Genomic DNA, 21,751 nt, shown 5'->3' with positions numbered 1-21,751 from the left:
GACTTAGCCCCCAGTGACTATTTCCTGGCGTGGTTAGAGCGCCAATCTGTGGATTTCTATAAAAGTGGACTTGGTCTTATAATGAAGTTGCAAAACTTATTGAACGCCCCTCGTATGTACCATACGAAATGAAAGCTCAGATGACAAGTATAGACTAGAACGATATTGTGTATGAAACCAGTACCGTAACGACTGTGATTGTGCAAATGTCATTGAACATGTATATGATATATAACAATCATCAATAATAAACAACACACGTATCTCTTTTATCTTAGATAAAATTCAAGTATCAAGTTTAACTTATGGTAATGGAGGTTGAAGGTTCAAGCAAAGGAGACCATTTAATGCGTATATAGAATTATTTGTAAATGTGTTACGAATCATTATGTATCTTACACATGACCTAATTCAATTACGTGGTTTGTAAAATGTCCAAATATTCGTATGTTCCGTGAAGCTCAACTTGTCTCTTTCCGTCAAACTCGAATGAAATTATTTTTCCCTTTTCCTTACACGTTGAACATACTTAACTAAATTAAGTGAATTAGCATTTTCCGATTGAACTACATCCATAAATAAACATCACCGGGTAATGTGTTTCTATTAGTTTATCAAAGAAAATATGTTGTTATGGGGAATCTTTTCTCGTTAAAGCGTAATATTGAGTCAATTACTCATGCCAATTGTCAACATGCTAAATCGAAAGTCTGTATTGATATTTCGAAAACGAGTGATACGTTAAATTATAATGGCGCCGTATTATCACCCATCAACATTATTTAATTATTTCACTTATCTCAAATCTCAAAAATGATGCGCATTTCTGAAAACATAAATGGCGAACACAGCCAGGGACGACATTTACCATATGCTATATGTCATTAGCCAGACAACGTGTTGCGTTCAGTTAACACAGTCGGCAACAGCTAAAATTAAGAACTACTTCTAAAACGCCAGTGTTATGAAAAATCAATATTTATGCTTGTATAACTCAATCAAAGTCATGGAATATCCATTTCCAAATCGTCAAAAAAAATATCATTAACATATATACCTAAATGATAGATGACCTACATTTGAGCGTGGTTCGTTATAAAGGGTTCTGTGTTCACTTCGTTTACCAGCGTAGTGAGTCAGATGCTATCGTTTGTATTCAGGACTGATCAATATACATGTACGTGCAGTGGTCTCCAGCTGTGACAAATTCTAGGGGACGTTCAGAATCAGTTCGTATAATCCGAAGTTCCTTTTTTACATGTTGTGCATTATGCATAGCCCAACGAAATAACTCCATGTTCAGGTATTGCATGGGTCAAATCGTCAATGTGTGTATGATAACTATGTCCAGACACATGCCAAACTGTATCTGTTAAACATCCATATAGGAATCATTTTAGAAGCGTTATCTATAGGCAGAAAGTAACACAAAGTACCGTTTTTTTTGTAAAACACGTATATGTATGTTGCCCATGAATACCGTTGTATGGCAGGAGATGTTGTTATTGCCACATTTGTGACAACTGCCAGTGGCAGTAAATGACTGAAACGCTAGTAAAATGGCTCTGGGGACAAGATTTGAACGGAAAGTGTGATTAGTGCCACCGCGCCTGATTGCTGTTGACAAACTTATGATCGTTCGTGAAGTTTCAATATTGGACATTTCCTGCTGCTGTATACAACACAATGCCCTCAAATCGATAACTATCATGACATATATTAATGGGTACCTAGTGCTATACCACGTGTGCAGTCCGGGCTAATAATAAATGTTAGGGATGTCATTGTTTGTGTGTGTTTGTATTATATATATGAGGCAAATGTTCACTCTGTGTACATGTAATATATAATAAAATAATAAAGTCCACGTTAGTCCAACATCTTCTTTATATCAGTTTCTGACAAAATAATAAAAAAACATTTTATTATATATATATATATATATATAAAATAAAATAATAAACTCAACGTTAATCCAACATCTTCTTCAAATCAGTTTCAGACAGAGTCCTTTTACTGTCTCATATATATATATATATATATATAGAGAGAGAGAGAGAGAGAGAGAGAGAGAGAGAGAGAGAGAGAGAGAGAGATATATATAGATATAGATATAGATATATAGATATTGTTTGATAGGCATTACTTATAAGTTGACGGATAGCAAGATAGACACATTTTTTTATGGATAACAACTTCTTTAATACAGTATTAAAGAAGTTGTTATCCATAAAAATTGTGTCTATCTTATATATATATATATATATGCAAACTTGGTACAGCACTAGGGAACCATTTCTATACGTAATATATAATTTATCTAGTTTGGTACAACCTCAATTTGCACTTGCAAACGTGAATCCAACAAGAAATGATGTGTACAGGCCGAGAATCATAACAGCCACCAGTGTCTCCTTTCATGGAAGAGTATGGGTAGCTCTTGAATTTCCTCGCAATCACCCGCACCCCCGATCTTGTTTCAGTGTTCATACTTTCAGCCTCTCGTTTGTCAAGTTCATTATCGATTACTAACAGACTTCCTTGATATATTTGTGATATTGGTGACTGCGGCGTTTTGTAAAATTCACTCAGACATACAGCGCTTATTATGCTGATACCAATCCACTGAGATGAAATGTTTATTGAATATTGAATAACGAATTAAATCAAATCACATTTCAATTAGATGACCAAGCTTGTGGTTTTCTGTTCACGGAATGATGTAGAAGAAATGATCCAGAAATGAGAGTAGTGACGAATGGCATGCTGGCACTACACTTGTCTATGCTGATGGTACATCCGAGTCGCTATCACATATCGCCCTGAGATGAAACGTCTCCTCTTCGTTTCCTGGACGGACACAGGCATCATGGCTTGCATCAGACGTTTGTTTGGTGCTGCAATGAGAGTTATGCGTTTTCATTTACTTATTTCCGTAAGGATCCTGGTTAGAATGAATCCCATGCAATCCAAGCTTGGATCAAGAGGCGACCATTTGAATCGAGTCAGGCTCGATATATATATTTATAGCCATTATGTATCTTACACATGACCTAATTCAATTACGTAGTTTGTAAAATGTCCATTAAAAATATTCGTATGTTCCGTGAAGCTCAACGTGTCTCTTTCCGTCAAACTCGAATGAAATTATTTTCCCCTTTTTCTTACTCTTTGAAGATACCTACGTATTCCTTATTCCGTATGAAACATAATTTCTAAACCAACTCTCAACACTGATATCATCGCCCGAAATGGTATAGAAGAAGCTAACTTGCCTCTGTCCCACGTGTCTCATTGTATCACCATGCATAGATCAATGACAGCCTAACACAAAGGTAATGGCCTATTGGTTATGTTCAACAACGTCATAAATTGTCTTCCTATTGAGATGACGTAGCCCAACGAAATAACTCCATTTTCAGTGTCGGTATTGCATGGGTCAAATCGCCAATGTGTGTATTATAACACATTTATACATACAAGACGCCAACAGATTACAGTTTACAATCAAATGTGTTCAACAGATCACGTAGAATGTTTGAGGATATTTCAAAAGCAATTGCATTTGGTGGTTAAATAATTTCTGACGATATCCATAAACTCGAGCTATCGTTTGAAATGTATCGTACGGCAGAGTACATCGTAAGTTTATTTCTTATGATTGTAATTAGAGTGTCCTCACTTAATTGTTTACATTCCAAGCTTCGCCCCAGTTGTCGATGAACTTCTTTGAGAGAAATACGTGAGGCTTCGCGAGGTAACCTTTCACTGTATGTTTCCCATAGGATCTGAAACGTGGGGTAACTCAACACGGCATATGTAAATGTAATTTGGTCGTTCCTATGACCTCAAGTTGTAAAGATTCTACTCTATGTCTTCATCATTATGACATGCTAAGCACCCGTGAAGAGGGCTCATGTTTTTTCATCAGCATGCCCTTAACTTATGGCGGGGACACGGGTAGCCCAGTCGTCTAAGGCGCCGCGATTCGCTGTGCAGAGTTGCGCCCCTTGGGCTCGCCAGAAACCTATGATTGTGGGTTCGAATCCCGGCTCGAATCCCGGTTCGCCCCGATTATCTTTCTAGGTTTGTCAGCGCCATACCCGTCCTCGTGGGTTTCACCGAAGTGGTAAACGTCCGAGACCTGCATCACTTCGGGCTTTCCTCCCACCCCACATTAAGCTGACACGCCGTGATATAACTGGAATACTGTTAAAAGCGGCGTTCAACCCAACTCACTTACATTACTCACTCACTTTAACTTATGGCAGTTACCTCCTCATCTTTTCAGCATCTTCGATGGACTCTGGAAGTTCTCTGTTGAGCGTCTCTGGTAGGAGGAGGGCCAGAAGACCAGCCCCAACCATCGAAACCCCGAAAATGATCAATGGAACAGCTCGTCCAAAGTCACCTGGAATTACCATCGCCTGAAAAGGTAAATACATAAGCACTGTAACAGCGTCAGTCAGATTACGCTTATCCGTTAATTCGTAAACATCATGTTAGGTAAAGCGGATTAATTAACTTACCAGGTTGGCGATATATGGTGATATGACTCCACCTAGTCTGCCACATATATTGGCCACACCCATTACGGAGTTCCTGATGACGGTTGGGAACAGCTCAGATGAGTACAGCCAGATGACTGCAAAGCTTGCAGATACGAAAGCCCGACCCACTAGTGCCAGAGTTATCGTAAGCCAGGTCAAACCTGAAGAAAATTGAATTTATGGAACATAACATATCTTCATAACGCCGCAGGAAGCAATATTCTAACTATGCTACGGTGGCCTGTAAATTAACCGAAGCTTGGCCAAACACACCAGTGGTTGAATTAATATTACAACGAGGGGAAACTGATACAAACGAAAACGTTAATAAAACAGAAGCTGTTTTTTAGAACTCTACATCTCGACATTCATAAGCTATGGGTCAAGAGTCTTCTGAGAACGTTTTACCTCCAGATCCATACAGGACAGGCAGGATTGTGGCGGTGCAGCAGATGCCACCAAGAATCATGGACGCACAATGTAGGGACTTCCTGCCGATGCGGTCCAGAAGGAGAATGCAGACGATGTAGGAGACGAATTCCGTTCCTCCCGCGACCAGGCCGTTGATGTAGACGCTGCCACCGAGATTTGCCACATTGAGGCCTAGACCGTAATATCCGAGACTACACACAAGCCTGAACATGAACAAACAGCATAAATTCGAGGATAATTTTTTATGAATCAATAAAGCAGATGATATAATTGTTAATAAGCGCGACATATAATAGGGGCATGAGTACCCCGGTCACTGGATCAGTGCGCACTTAAGAATCATTCTCAGCTCCGTGGGGAGTATACAATCCAAGCTGTCTGTGAGGCGCTGAAAGGTTAACAACCACATTGCCATCTCATCCTACCTACATACAAGTTTCATATCACAACGGAGGACAATAGAAATGGACTACACAATTTGAAACGACGTGTGAAATCGAAAACTGCTTTTTAAGGTGATAAAAGCATTAAACAATCGGCTACCTGACTGCTCCTGATTATTCCCAAACTGTATGCTGATATGGTATGATGCATCAAAGTCCTTTAAGCGTACATTATCGATTCTGGATACTAGTGTGAAAATAACTAGCCAACAAACAAAGACAATAAACAGGATAGGATGAGGCAAATCGACAAGCAAAACAGAGTGTGTAATGTGTATCGAGATCACAGGAGATAATTATCGAATTGACCAACATGAAGGGTCATTTTAGCTCGGTAATATCAAGAACGGCATGCATCTTTTCCAAACGAAATGCCAGTCTTAAATACATTCGAAAATGATTCCTTTGTGTTTGTATTCGGGGTTAATGTCTGACTTCTCACAGGTCAATTTATACTCCAAAATGCAATGTGATAAATTACCAATATTGTGGAGTGAGTGAGATTGGTTTTACGCCACCTTAAGCCATATTCGAGCAATATCATGTCGGGGGAGACCAGAAATAGGCTTCACACGTTGTACCCATTTGGGAATCGAACCCGGGTCTTCGGCGTGACGAGCGAATGCATTGACCACCAGGCTACTCCGCCGCACCAACTATTTTGGAACCCACCAGCAGTGGTAAAATGCAAATGATAAGGGACGCCAAGGGGCGCAGTGTATGGTTGCGCCGTTTGTCAGGGAATCAGCCTTGTTTCCACTGTGTCCAGCAGACGGCTGTGGGAGGAAAGGTGGAGAAGGCGAGGAAGGTCATAGGAAACCCAAGAACACGGGGATGCAGTGACAGAAAGATGATCGTAATAGGGAAGAAAATTGGATGCGAGCACACAACAAGCTAAGAAACGCAAATATGCACCGCGTAGCGAGTTGTGGCGCGGTGATCACAGGGGCACCTAAGTTTAAACTGTAGAAATAGTTGAAACATACCAGTTGAGGAAAACGATTACACATCGTGCTACCAGGGTAAGGCTGGTGAATATTTTCCATATAGATTCTGATTTTGTACTGTCGAGTACATTTCCACTGAACAGGTCAGAGGTCAACGTCACTTTGTTGACTTTTGCAGCATGGCGTAAAATTGTCTCCGCCATCTCATATTTCCTCTTGGTGATCAGCCAACGGGGAGATTCGGGAATAAACCTGAAGGTGATGGATAAACAGGCTAATGATTAAAATATTCTAAAGTAATTAACTATTAACAATTTACACATGTTTGTTGTTGAGTGAGTGATTTATACACATATAGGAGGAAGTATGTTAAAATAGGAAACTGCCATCATAGAAATTACTCCTCATCCCTTCATCAAAACGCAGACTGGCGTTTAAACTGTGAGTGTGAATGTTCTTTAAAGCCACAATCAGCTATATTTTTACAGCGGCCTATAAATGATCATCTTTCCGAGGCAAGAGAGTTTACTGACTATAAAAGTCTAGTTCCACCTTTGCCGAACTATGCTGGAATCCATGGGCTCGATCGTAGCGCCACCAGTGGCTATTACGAGTTATGTCCCTTCTATGCCTCTCCTACGGACCAATCAGATTCCACCTCTCGTATCACTTGCATTTGCCTCAAACAAAATGGCGGCGCCCAGTCAAGACGATATGATCGATAATTAAGAAAGATCTATATTAGGATACAACAGGTCTTACATCGCGAAGTGCATCAAATCACATGAGCACCTTCATTAAGAACATGAAAAGATTTGGAAAATATCTGTTGACAAATAGTTGGCGGTGCACATGCTTTGCAAATAATGCAATCGACCGAAATCTGCATGACAGTTTACGAACCGGACTTTAATTTCGATGCGCGATTGTGATTGGACTATGCATATACTCGTCAGTCCAGCCAAAATGTAACTCATAATACCAACCTAGTTCGGCAAGGGTGGAAACTGGACTTTTATCATCAGTGAACACACTTGCCTAGGGAAGATGATAAATGATCGATTCTGAACCAGGCAACCATGAAAGTAATAAGCCACCTTATCAGAACAGGATTACAAACGACCAGGTCACAGAGCCTGATCATACGATCCATTTCTCTGGGACCCCTCCGTAGATAAGTGGTGTAACCTAGACCGGAGAGCGGAAGGTCTTGGGTTCGATCTCCGGCCGCGTCATACCAAAAGACGTTAAAAGATGTTACATGTTGTTAGCCTTCATTGCCCTCGGCATTAATGGGCTCGGCTAGGAGCCAGTATTCTTTGTCTGTGTGGGGTATTCATGTTCAACTACAGCATGGTACCTCAATGGGCTAACACTATCAAATCGACATGGTATCTAAGCGGGATAGCACTATAAAATTAGTCCGGACTAGTACAATCGCCACACGCATAAATGTGACTAAAGTACATCTGAGACTATAGTCTATCTAAGATCTACTTTACCCCCGAAGTACCTTCCATGTCACCATTGCAAAACTACACTTACCAGTAGTAAGCTAGGAAAAGAACTGTTGGTGCCGACACAACGAGTTGTAGATGTTGCCAGTCTCGGATAAAGTAGGCGGCGGCAACGGCGATAAAGTAACCCGAGGACCAGAAGAATTCAACAATGATACCTGCCCATCGACGCTTGGAAGGGCCAACTAGCTCCACACCTGGAATAATAACCTGGGCCATAGAAACAGAATCCGGAAAGCACAGGCGCGAGTTACCTTGACTGCGGTTGAAGATCAGTACGAAATTCGGGTGCGTATTATATACTCAAAACAGTGTCAAGAACACCCACATTTGGGAAGCTGTGGGTTGCGAAATGTGTGACACCACCAATCATGGTTATTCTTTTGTGTATAAAAGGTAGGGAGAAATTATACATACAGATATGACACCATTGTTCACCCTTATGCGAAACATTACATCAAAGAATTAATCAAATCGTTTACCCACAACAAAGCCGTTCATCCAGATCGCTGTGCTCGACATGCCGTTGAAGAACATTAGGAAGGCGAAGACGGCAAAACTTGTGGCGAATGAGATGGAGATGGAGGCCACAATGTGAAAGAGGACGCCCACCATAAACATCTTCTTTCTACCAATGCTGGGGAAAGTATTCACAGAGAATGTAGTTTTAGATGATTAAAGGGACATAGGGATGTTGTTCACTCATTTACCCCTGGAAGGCGTGCTTCTTTAGAGTGGCATTACTGATGATCGACCATATACTTACAAATCCGCCGGAGGAGCGATAACAGCACATCCCACCAGGGACCCAAGCATAAACATCATCTGTACGTGGGACTTGTACATCTTCACGTCACACACCCAGTCAAACTAGAACGGAGGGATAGAGTGTCTCAAATTTAAGGCTAAATGTCAGCTCAATGTTGTATGAAATCCCATAGGAATCAGTTCGATGACGTTTATCACTCAGTGAAACCAAGGAAGCACGAGTGTTGTGCTGAAAATTTAAGATCATTATCATGGCAACTTGGGATTGAACTAAAGGTCAGTAAATCCTGGCACGACTAACATGCGCAACTGTTCACAGCCAGTTATTTGCCTCAATGCAAAGTTAAGCCTCAATGTTGTCCATAAACCTTGGTCCCTCCAATATACCTATGCTCACGGGTTTCATCAAAGAGGCAAACGACTACGACCTGATTATCTACAGGTCAGATGTGTCGACGTGTCAAGAAATGACTCTCTCTCTCTCTCTCTCTCTCTCTCTCTCTCTCTCTCTCTCTCTCTCTCTCTCTCTCTCTCTCTCTCTCTCTCTCACTCTCTCTCTCTCTCTCTCTCTCTCTCTCTCTCAACACACTGAAATAAATTGTACTCTTTTACTTCCATACATGATGGATATATATTACTCAGAAAAAAACAATACCCTTGTCACGATGTTCGAGCCAAACGTCTCTTCATCATAAACCAATCGGTTACACGTGTGGGTTGAGTTGGTGTATTCTTCGCCACCCGTCTTTGAGTTATTGATGACGTCATATACGTGGCATGACGAATAGAGTTGTGTCCCTTTGTCTGCTATTGGAATGGCGGCGTTGACTGCACGTGCATGCTGCTCCCTTTGTATCGGATAGGTGTCGTTGTCTAAACCAGGAACTGCACACCTACAACAAAATATGCTAGGACGAACACGTTTTGACGACATGCTTTTGTTAGCCACAGGAAACCCAGGCTGGATCAGTAAGGCCAATCAATTTTTGACGGATGGTCGAAATAATGCACAAAAGAAAAACTATATTTTTTAACGTATGGCCGGTAGGAAGCGATGAATTACAAATTAGAACAAATAATAGTGTTTATAGGACAACAAAGACACAATTTTGGAGGTTAGGTGTGGTGAAATAGGGATACCGATACATGTGAGTGGCTCCTTGATCTAGTAGGGACTATAGCTAGTGCTGGTTCACTGAGATATCATGCCGCAGTTTAACATGAATACACCACTTAGACACTGTATTCTGACTCCAAACGGACCAGTCCTTGTTTTAGCCTCTGAATGCCGTGCGTCAGGCAGGGTAACAACAAGTACCATCTTTTAACGTCTTTTGATATGACGCGGTCGGGAATGGAACCCCGGACAAACCCACGGAGGCGGTCCACACGCTTGAAGTACTGTGAAGGTGTTAGTGGTATTTGAGCAAAGTCGGGAAAAAAGTTATTTCTAAATACACCAGTCTCGACATTAATACCAATGCTTTAAACAGAGTTCTCTTTCACAATGGAGACAGCGTATTGAAAAATAAGTCCAATTCAGTTCTTGCAAAACTGAAGAACCACCTCTTTACTATGGCTTTAATAATAGTTTATTCCTTCAAAATCATCATCATCATCATCATCATCATCATCATCATCATGTTGGACTATTATTACTACTATTTTTATTATTGTTATTATTATCATTAAAACACGAAGCAGCTTATATATAAGGAACCTAAGCAATCCTTCTTCACCGCTCACACGTAAACAGCAGCTCTCCAGAAAATGACATAGTTGCAACCTTCTGCACGTTTTCTCTGATACCAGTATAGCGCGAACACCTTTCACTGACACGCCTGTGATCAACTGTGAACATTTTTACTTCAGTATCACGAAATGATAGTGATACAGCGCCCGCCCGGAGAGCAAAAGGTTCGATCCCCTCCCGCTTTGCCAAAAGACGTCAAGAGATGGTACCCTACCCTAGTACCCTGCCTGGCGCTCGGCATTAAGGGGCTAACACAAGTATACTGTGTCTGAGTGAAGTATTCATGTTAAAATGCGGCATGGTATCTCACCGGGTTAGCACTATAAAATAGGCATTACTCTCACTAGTACAAGCATACACACACACGTGCATGTGGTGATTGGCAGTAATAACGGTGTTGTATATGACACAAGAATAACAAGTCATTGAGCTCCTCCTCAAAACCGGAAGTTAGGTTTTGTTGTCTCCTTAGTGCGTGTTGACGGAAACATAAATTCTTTACGATACATTGAGGCCACTGTCAGTAATGTGTGGCATGTAACGGCCAGACCGTGTGAAAGATCCTTTACCTGGAAATATAAGATAGCAGCGCGATAAATCGCAAAGAACAATGAAGCACGAAGTGAGGTTTATTTCGCGATAAAACATTGTTCTATCATGACGTCATTTCTGGATATTCTGGTGAGAATATGCGGCATATACCCATCAGGGCATAAAATGGACTTGTCCAACATTACCGAGGTCGGATTTCATTGAGGGAGTCATTATTCTTAGCATAAGGGTAAATATCATCAAATGTAGTACATCAGACAAACGATCTATGGTTTCAGCAGCTTTAACAATAAGGTCTCTTTATACGCTGGTAGTACTAACGGTTAACAAGGGCATGTCAGAGACTGTGAGAGAGGCTATGGGCTGTTTCAGGCGTGACCAAGTGTGTCCAGAGCTGGTCCTAGTGTGCTGGCCTTCTGAGCGATGAGTCGACTGTTAGCTGTTTGCTGTTGGCTCATGTTAGCGAGTTACATGGATTCACCAAGTCTACGAAGAGACTGTGCAGAGTTGCGTCCCTTGGGCACGCCAGAAACCGTTGATTGTGGATTCGAATCCCGGTTCGCCCGAATTACGTTTCTAGGTTTGTCCGCACCATACCCGTGCTCGTGGATGTCACCGAAGTGGTAAATGTCTTAGACCTGCATCACTTCGGGCTTCCCTCCCACATTAAGCTGACACGCCGCAATAGAACTGAAATACTGTTAAAAGCGGCCTTAAACCCAACTCACTCACTCACTCACTCATCTTTGTCGTGCTATTTCAAGACTGCAACGGGGTATTGTGATTTGGGGAAAGTAAACTAAACAAACGAACCTATCTTAGTGTTGTAATCACTTGTAATCCTTGAGTCCAATATGGGGTCATCCTGGTTATTTTCGTTACTATTGTCGATCACGGGTAGGGGTTCACTTGTACTTCTTCTGAAATCACGAATTCCTCTTCCGTGAAGCATTCATGATCACATTCCGTGTTTACTCTAAAACTATTGTCACTGTCAGAAGCGGACATATCGGCAAGTTGTGATCAGGATAGCGCAAAAAGAAACGACGTAAGCAGGGTCGATGCTTCATCATTGTAAACACAGATCAGGGAATATTTTAAACACAGAAAAGTCTCATAACAAAATAAATGAAATTACCGAGACGCGAATAATAAACGTAAAAGAAGAAACAGTATGTTTCACACATTATTTTGTCACCGAATAGTGAACTCAATTTGTGATGTAAATGGTCTTAGTCACATTTTCGTTGTTGAAGCAAAGATGATCATATTTTAAATGCTTTTATCCCGTTCATACGAGGAAAGTAGAGCGTACAAATGATCATTGTTTATTTGTGGATACGAGAATATCTGCAAGCTGAAAAGGGGTGATGAAAACGCTTGCTTTGCCGTGAACGTGCGCAGCCGACCATGACCGTGAACGGATGCTTGCTTGTTTGAGTGCGAACAGGATGGGCGGGCTTGTGCAATCAAGCATGTCATTTTGGAGGACATTACTTCCATCATGGCCATATCTGAGCCTTCTGCCTCCGCTGTATTTTTGTTTCAGCCTTTGAAATTGATAGACAGGACTAAAGTGCAAATAAACCTTATCTAAGAACCGCTTTCGATGTTTGGATACGATATTTGCATTAGCGATATTATAATTACGGTCTATCAAATTCTGCAAGGACTATCAAGGACTGTTGGGACGTTAACCAGTTGCGGTGTTGACATAGGAACTCTTGGGAAAACCTGAGGTCGTGTACACACAGTTCGCCAGACCTACTCCAAATATATATGGTCAGTTTGACTTGGCATATCTGTGGAGGATATCATGTTCTGGTAAGCTTGCTTGGCAACGTTTTTCGGTCTACCCCGACCAGGAAATGTCCTGCTGAAAGGTGAACTTGACCCTTCCAAATAGTTTTGAATGATAGCGCTGTTCCCTGGTTCTGATCAGGCTCAGCTATACTAGAACAATCCAGTTTCGTCAACGCTCTGCAACCTTATACAGATCAGGTGTACATCATCAGCTCTTAAAAATGACAATGACACAAACGAAGGAGCTCGAGTCTGGCATTCTTCCTCCTTTCCAAAGTATGGTCTCATAAACTCGGTTTACAAGAAATTTCAAATTCTGTGTGGTCATTGCAGAACTAAACTCAGATAATTAGGCTGGACGCTCCTTCCGTAGAGGCGGGGCATGTTGGGCATGATTGCGAGGAAATTAAGATGATGGCCACAGGTCTTCAAATATATTTAAAGATACTGTCAAACTGGACAGACATGTGTCTATGTCTTTGCGCTAAGGGATATGCCTTCCCGAGCAAACTTAGCATATGATAACTGCAGTTTCTGTTTAACATCTCAAATCTGGCTTAGCCCAACCTGTACCTTTGTATATCGCTCGTATTTTACATGTCCATATATAGGAATCAAAACTGTGATCAAGTGCGCCCAATGCGAACATGGACGTCAATGTAACATTTTACCAGTGATAAAGTATATCCTGTTTGAAGACGAAGTTTACCTGTGATCCGGGACGCCGAGTGTGAAGACGGTTATCATGATCTGTATTCCCAAGGACACCATCGGAATACAGAGGAGGACATACAGCCTCTTCTGGTAGGTTCCAAACTCCCCAAGGTCTTTCAGAATGTCATCATACTTCATAATGGGTCTGGATTCATTCGAAAATTATGAAAAAAGGTAATGTGACAATAAATGTACAATTAACAGTAGGAGGTACGAAATATAATTTGTTATTTTTTAGTAGAGCAGTATGAAGGTCCGTTGTCGTGTACTCACTCTCGTGACCTCTGGTCTGTTTTGTATAATACGGTAAAGTAAATCTATTGACCAAATATGAAATAAATGCGAAAGCGACTGTTAAAGAAAAACAGTTAATAAAATGGAGTTTCTAATAATACACTTATGCTTATGACATGTATTACATGCTGAAGTCGAATGTCGATATCATGAAGATTTTCTACTTGATGAGATTGACCATTACTGACTCAGAAATCCACAAGGCTATAAATCGTTTAAAGAATGGCACATCCCCTGGTGTTGATGACGTGGTCATTGAAATGTTAAAATGTCATAACTCCTTTCCTACGAAATTTGTTCAATAAGTTGTTTGATTCTGAATTATTTCCTGACATTTGGACGAAAGCTATCATCCTTCCTCTACATAAGAAAGATAACAAAAATAATGTAGATAACTTCAGAGGGATATTTATATTGTGTACAATTAGTAAGGTTTACACACGTATCTTAAACTCTAGACTTACAAACTTGGCTTACATAAGAAGTAAACTACCCGAAACACAAGCAGGCTTTAGACAGGGATATTCTCCTGCTGATCACATATTCACGTTGAATACAATTGTTAAAAACAGTTTATCGAAAAGACAAAGGAAATTATACGTTGTTTTGTTGATTTTTTAAAAAAGCGTTTGATTCAGTAAACCACCTTAAGCTATGGGGGTGTCTGCTCGATGTAGGCTTGGGTGGAAAGATGATGAGAGCACTTAAGGGAATCTATGCCTCCGTGAGAGCGTGTGTGAGATGTAATGATAACATTTATACAGAATATTTTGATTGTCCTAAAGGAGTTAAACAAGGCTGTATATATAAGGGCTCTATTATTTTCCTTGTTCATCAATGAACTGTCAAATGGTGTTTCATCACATGGGAAACACGGCGTTCAATTATTTCCAGACTTGTTTGAAAAATTATTTTCATTGTTTACCGATGATGTTATTCTTGTCTCTGACACAGTAACTGGTTTACAGAACCAGCTTAATATTCTTGAAAAGTTTACAGATTCACAAGGATTAACGATAAATTTAGATAATTTAGATAGTAAAGTCCTACGTAGAAGATACTAAGTCCTACGTAGGAGATACTAAGTCCTACGTAGAAGATACTAAGTCCTACGTAGAAGATACTAAGTCCTACGTAGGAGACACTAAGTCCTACGTAGTGGTAGTTGTGTTGGTAGTTATAGTGTAGTAGCAGTAGAAGTAGTAGGAATATTAGTAGTAGTAGTAGTTGTAGTAGTAGTAGTAGAAGTATAGTAATAGTAATAGCAGTAGTAGTAGAAGCAGCAGTAGTAATAGCAGTAGTAGTGGTGGTAGTAGTAGTGGTAGTAGTAATAGTGGAAGAAGTAGTCGTAGTCGTAGTTGTAGCAGCGATAGCAGTAGTGGTATTACTAGTAGTAGCAGAAATAGTTGTAGCAGTATTAGTGGTAGTAGTAGTAGCAGTAGCAATAGTAGTAGTAGTAGAAGTAGAAATAGTAGTAGTAGTAGTAGTAGTAGTAGGAGTAGTAGTAGTAGTAGTAGTAGTAGTAGTAGTAGTAGAAGTAGTAGTAGCAGTAGTTGAAGTAGTAGAAGATCCCAATCAACATTTTAAATTAAAAACGTATTTCATTCTGGCACCTAAATACATGCGAAAACGACCAGTCACATACTATGAAAAAGGTATTCCTATTTGTAATTAATTGTGTTGATGCTGTGTGTAAATATTTATTTCATATTTCTGTTCATATGAATATCAATAACACACAAGCCTTACCACCTCATACTATTAAACGTAGAAATGAAATCAAACAATTTATATCGTATATTGAAAGAATGTAAAGAACAGAAATGTAACTAGCAAAAAAATTAGTTATACGATGAAAATATACTATTAATGTGTATTCATCATGATCTTTAAGCTGCTCAAATGACCAAATAAATGTGTATGTTCATTATGCTGTCTTTGATATATGTCAAGGATAGTTTCATTATCATCGTCTCCTCATGATAGCTGTACTGACACGAGTTATCCATCCTAATAAAGCACAACCAAATATCTTACATGTCATGTACATGCAGCTAAAATTCTAAATGAAGACTATTTTCAAGATGATCATGGCACCTCCCAACTCGATCTCTGATCGCTGTCTACAAAGTCGTTTCATGTAATCTTTAGCCTTTAGCTGGCACATGGATTGCAGTCTCATGGAGTACTTGAGATCAAGAGAAGGTTATTGAAGATACAGACTCTAATCTTAATGTTGTCTGCCAAACGAACTTTGTATTATATTCGTTGCATGAAACGACTCGGAGACATGACGACATTTAGTCAGCGTGTATGATTAGGAAAGCATCATAAAAATGTTTCTGAACCATGTGCAATTAGATAAGAAACTTAGATTTCATTGTTCATAACATATATTGACAATGAATCATGTATGTGCACTTTCCTTTTGCATTAATGAAATAAGAAAACACTCACCTTTCGTTGACAGAACGCAATAGCTGAGGCGTATGTGTTTGGGATATAACCGTCCTTCAGGGTCAGAATTTGTCTGGACGTGTATGAGAGAGAGAGAGAGAGAGAGAGAGAGAGAGAGAGAGAGAGAGAGAGAGAGAGAGAGAGAGAGAGAGATATATATATATATATATATTCTTTATTTCCTCCAGAAGTTAATCTGAAGATTATACATAATTAATCAAACGTATTCACACAAACTCATATTACCTGTACATATATACAATACAAGACAGTAGCACCAGTGTTATGCTATTCACACAGTACAAAAGGTTAGATCAGATGACATAATCAAGGTAAGGCTTTAGTGTAAGTACATGTAAGTACATAAACTTTTCTGCGCCACATATTTTCTTCATATTCATGAATGGTTTTATTAACCAGTTGTTTCCAGTTTCTCTTTGTAGGAAATACACCACAGCTTATATATGTACAAAGGTTGTTTCGTAGGTTATACTCTCCACATACAGATTTAGGATTAGTTGGATTTGCAATGTATGCACAAAAAAGATGTTTAACAAAACTGTTACAGGTTAAGTTACATAAGCGGCCAAGCAGCTGAAGTTGACAGTTATCGATATAGCCGATCATTGTCCAAAGCCCAAGATTAGCAATAGTGGATTCTGATGGAGATATTTTATCAAGTCCTTGTACAGTTCGCGCGAAATAGCGTTGAGTATGTTCAATGACATTAATGTTTTGACCCTTAATATCAAAGAGCAGTTCGCAGCCGTAAAAACTTGTTCTTAATATTATTCTTAACCAGATTTTTACACTGATAGCTGGATGTAGCTCAGAACTGTTGAGTCCCACAGATTTTAACGAATTAATACTTTGTCTTGCTTTTTGGCAACATTTTTCAATACTTGATTTACATGACAGGTTATGCGTTAGTAGTATGCCACCATACATGACAGAGTCAGAGGTTGTTATATTTATATCACCAAGTTTGCAGTTAATATCTAACCCCTTTTGTTTTGTCTTAGAGAAGACAACAACATTACTTTTTGAAGGGTTATACGTTAGTCGCCACTTTGAGGCATATGAATGTACTGTATCAAGTGCTTTTTGAAGCCCTCGTGGCGAGGTGCTCACAAGAGTTGTGTCGTCTGCAAGCAAAACAGTTGGAATATCTAGACCAAATACACAAATACCACTATTTGCTTTCCAAGGGCTGTTATAAAGTCATTAATGAAGACAAAGAAGAACCAAGCAGAGAGAACTCTTCCTTGTCCGACACCTTGCCTTACATGGTATATATCTGACCGTTCACCCTGATAAGTAACAAAAGCATGGCTATTTGTATAGCTATGGTGAAATAACTTCCATGTATTTCCTCTGATACCCATTTGGTGTAATTTATAAAAAAGACCGTCCTGCCATATTCTTTCGAAAGCCTTTTCATTGTCTAAGAAAGCAGCATATACTGTAGAATCTCGCTGTATGTAAAATTGAATACTTTCAATAAGGGTAAAAACGGACATTATTGCCCCATGTTCTTTCCTAAAGCCGAACTGGAGCATGTCAGGGAAATCAGGATTTGACTTTATCACTTTTAGTTCAATGCGCTTAACAATAAGTTTTTCAAACAGCTTTCCAATGCATGACGTTAAGGTTATACCTCTATAGTTTCGGGGATCCGATTTGTCATTCTTACCCTTGTATATAGGAATGACCATTCCTAGTCTATAATTAAAAGGAATGTATTGTAGTCTTAACATAGCATTAAACAGGGCACACCGATATCTTATCAAGGATTCACCCCCGTGAATTATATGCTCGTTTGTAACTTTATCAGGCCCCGGGGACTTGTTTCTACTCAGTGTTTTTACAGTTTCATTTATTTCTACGGTGGAAAATTGTCTTTCTAGTTCCTCATCATGTGCCCCTATCTCTTCGTGAATACGTTCTAGGGAAGAAGATATTTCTATTAGAAAATTTTCATCAAAAGTGTCTGAGCAATATGGCTGAGCTAGATCAGAGTAATATTTTCCCCACAATCTACAAATGTCCGAGGGTGTTGTGACACTTTCTCCCTCATACTTGAGTTGTGTTATATCTGTAGTTTGTGACATTTGCTTTCTTACAGTTTTGTTAAAGGAATGTATATCAAGTTCAGATGATTTTTCTATTTCTGTAAGGACTTCCTTCCTTTTACCTTGTTGGGATTTGCGATAAAGGCGTCTAAAACACCGTTTTTCATTTTTGTAAGATATACGTTCGTTTGAATCTTTATCTCTCGATCTACCATTTTGAATACAAGCTCTTCGAGCCACCCTCATACGATAGTGTGCGTTATCAAGACCATCTTGTCTCCAAAATGGTTTAAGAAAGGGCTTAAACACACTTTGTGGGATACATTTGTTACCTGCATGTATAAGAATTTCATTTATGATGTCACATTTTTTTTCTCAAAATTTTGTGGATCTAAGGAGTGGGGATCTGGATTGCCATCATATGCACATTTAATATATCTATCAACTTCTGCTTGAAACATAGAAATATTAGTCTTATTTGCTTTTTCCCACTTAGGGATAACTCGCTTTATATTTTGATCGTGGCTAGTTAGCCCTTCTTGTGATATAGAAATATGACAAGGAAAATGATATAGATATTTCATAAGGACAGCTTGCTATAATGTAACAGTCTGTAATGAAGTTCCGTAGCCATGACGGTACAAGAATATAGTCTATAAGGCTTCGTGATGTGTTATCTTTTGATCGGCATGTATATCCTGGTCCTCCGAATTGTACCATATGTACTGCATGTAATAGATGTCTATTTTCTATAACATTTCTAAGTAGCTTATCCCGTGCTGTTAGACTGGCCTTACACACATCAGCATTTAAATCACCCAAGATAAAAACTGTTCCTAACTCACACAGATTATCATATATATCCATCAGTTCATCAAGGGCATTACAGTATACAGAGTTTAACACATTTGTAGATGGTAGTCGACTGGCTATTACATATACATCACAGTAGCCTGTTTGTGACAATTTAACACTTATTGCATAATCCGAGCTTATAGCTATTGGATTAGCTTTCCACTTGGTGTGGGTATTAGATAAGATAGCCAACCCATCTGACCCTCGTGCATTAGTGGTAGTAGTAGTAGCAGTAGCAATAGTAGTAGTAGTAGTAGTAGTAGAAGTAGTAGTAGTAGCAGTAGTAGTAGTAGAAGAAGTAGTAGTAGTAGTAGCAGTAGCAGTAGAAATAGTAGTAGTAGTAGTAGTACTAGTAGTAGTAGTAGTAGTAGTAGTAGTAGTAGTAGTAGTAGTAGTAGTAGTTGTAGAAGTAGTAGAAGATCCCAATCAACATTTTAAATTAAAAACGTATTTCATTCTGGCACCTAAATACATGCGAAAACGACAAGTCACATACTACGAAAAAGGTATTCCTATTTGTAATTAATTGTGTTGATGCTGTGTGTAAATATTTATTTCATATTTCTGTTCATATGAATATCAATAACACACAAGCCTTACCACCTCATAATATTAAACGTAGAAATGAAAACAAACAATTTATATCGTATATTGAAAGAATGTAAAGAAGAACAGAAATGTAACTAGCAAAAAAATTAGTTATACGATGAAAATATACTATTAATGTGTATTCATCATGATCTTTAAGCTGCTCAAATGACCAAATAAATGTGTATGTTCATTATGCTGTCTTTGATATATATCAAGGATAGTTTCATTATCATCGTCTCCTCATGATAGCTGTACTGACACGAGTTATCCATCCTAATAAAGCACAACCAAATATCTTACATGGCATGTACATGCAGCTAAAATTCTAAATGAAGACTATTTTCAAGATAATCATGGCACCTCCCAACTCGATCTCTGATCGCTGTCTACAAAGTCGTTTCATGTAATCTTTAGCCTTTAGCTGGCACATGGATTGCAGTCTCACGGAGTACTTGAGATCAAGAGAAGGTTATAATTATTGAAGATACAGACTCTTATCTGAATGTTGTCTGCCAAACGAACTTTGTATTATATTCGTTGCATGAAACGACTCGGAGACATGACGATATTTAGTCAGCGTGTATGATTAGGAAAGCATCATAAAAATGTTTCTGAACCATGTGCAATTAGATAAGAAACTTAGATTTCATTGTTCATAACATATATTGACAATGAATCATGTATGTGCACTTTCCTTTTGCAATAATAAAATAAGAGAACGCTCACCTTTCGTGGACAGAACGCAATAGCTGAGGCGTATGTGTTTAGGATATAACCGTCCTTCAGGGTCAGAAGTTGTCTGGACGTGTATGTAGTTGTGACCCACTTCAGTTTCTGGGATAATGTTGGACAGATAACAAACTGTTTGCCCAAGTGATCTGATGTCACATTGGCAACATCAGAGATAACACACATCAGCTTCTTGTCATTTGGGGATATAGACGTCTTTCTTTAGCCGAACATCTAAAGTTCGTGGCGCTGAGCTTTATTGAGTGATTTTAAAATATTCTGTAATATCACACCGTATTACTTGACATAATGATGCTAATCTGCTTCAGTGCAATACATAGTATTATAATTTTCACCATTGTGAATTTAGGATCGAGGCGTTAATATGTGATAGATGATAAAATAAATGAATAAACTGTTCAAGACTAGTAGCGTTCACACAATAGGACTACAGGTTAAGCATCCGGCGCGGTTCACATGCATATGTAGAACAAAGAGATATGAAATGATAAGGAATAGTTTTATGTAATTTCTGGATTGAATGCGACTGTCATTACATCACGATACTATCGGCAACGACATTACTTGCTAGTCCCACTCCATGCTCAATGAACATGAACCAGATCCAGTTTGCGTTCTTTCCTCTTTGTTTCTCAAACTTATAAACAATGTTCGACAAGTTTTATGGTGTAAGAGCTAGTTAGCGAGTGCCCGCGTAAACACGAGACTTACATAAAAGTTCCATGTATGCGTGAACCTTGGTGACGAGTTCGGTAATACTGATGAAGACAAGATTGAGCATGTCTGGTGGTATGAGTTTAAGTTCGCTGTGCACTCGAACGACATGTTAATTGACTATTTATTTGAATGCAGGCAAAATTAAATCGGGATATGCCAAGGCCAGGGTCGTCAATAGCGGACGGGGCATCCATTGGCACCAGGCTGAATTCATGAAGTGTGGCTTGATGGTTTGGTGAGGAGTTTGTGGAACTAGTGGACGTGACGAGTCATCATCAGTGACAATCTCACCGGCCAGATTTACAGGGACGTTCTTCATTCCGTGGTGTGACCATTTCTTCATCTACCAGCAACAGGGAAACTCTTAGAGCACGACAATGCTAGGACGCAAACTGCAACAGTCGTCCACGATTTCTTAGCTTCCCACAACGTCGTCGATATAACAAAGCCAGCTCGCTCACCAGACTAAAACCCCATTGAATATCGTTGACGTCATCTGCTCGTCTGGTCAGGAGGCAACGGATTCCTAATGACGT

General features: G+C 39.4%; 1 protein-coding gene across 2 annotated transcripts; it reads right to left on the bottom strand.

Annotated features, from left to right (window-relative positions):
* Positions 1-2,626: 2,626 nt before the first annotated feature.
* On the bottom strand, positions 2,627-20,585 carry LOC124112440 (organic cation transporter protein-like). Of its 2 annotated transcripts, none has more exons than XM_046472549.2 (11): positions 20,475-20,585; positions 13,475-13,624; positions 9,313-9,550; positions 8,656-8,759; positions 8,372-8,526; positions 7,918-8,086; positions 6,412-6,624; positions 4,959-5,185; positions 4,530-4,711; positions 4,276-4,427; positions 2,627-2,897 (listed from the first exon to the last, which is right to left on the bottom strand). In XM_046472549.2, the coding sequence occupies exons 2-11, from the start codon at positions 13,615-13,617 to the stop codon at positions 2,783-2,785; spliced, it is 1,698 nt and encodes a 565-aa protein (XP_046328505.2). In that variant the 5' UTR covers positions 13,618-13,624; positions 20,475-20,585; the 3' UTR covers positions 2,627-2,782. The 2 variants fall into 2 exon arrangements, with proteins under 2 accessions (XP_046328505.2, XP_048240357.1); XM_048384400.1 differs by lacking the exon at positions 20,475-20,585 and adding an exon at positions 16,231-16,334.
* Positions 20,586-21,751: the final 1,166 nt, after the last annotated feature.

Source organism: Haliotis rufescens, unplaced genomic scaffold, assembly GCF_023055435.1.
Source record: "Haliotis rufescens isolate VD_foot unplaced genomic scaffold, xgHalRufe1.0.p SCAF_5, whole genome shotgun sequence".
In the NCBI taxonomy this organism is placed as follows: Eukaryota; Metazoa; Mollusca; class Gastropoda; order Lepetellida; family Haliotidae; genus Haliotis; species Haliotis rufescens.
Note: the sequence above shows the minus strand (reverse complement) of the source record. Positions and strands in the feature narration are given on the sequence as shown.

Bases quoted from the DNA above. Each gene is read 5' to 3' on its own strand.
- LOC124112440 (XM_046472549.2), bottom strand. From the start codon at position 13,617: ATGAAGTATGATGACATTCTGAAAGACCTTGGGGAGTTTGGAACCTAC. The intron at 8,760-9,312 runs GTATTGTTTTTT...CCTCCGTTCTAG, and splicing joins GCTCGAACATCGTGACAAGG to TTTGACTGGGTGTGTGACGT. The intron at 4,712-4,958 runs GTAAAACGTTCT...AATTTTCTTCAG, and splicing joins TGTCCTGTATGGATCTGGAG to GTTTGACCTGGCTTACGATA.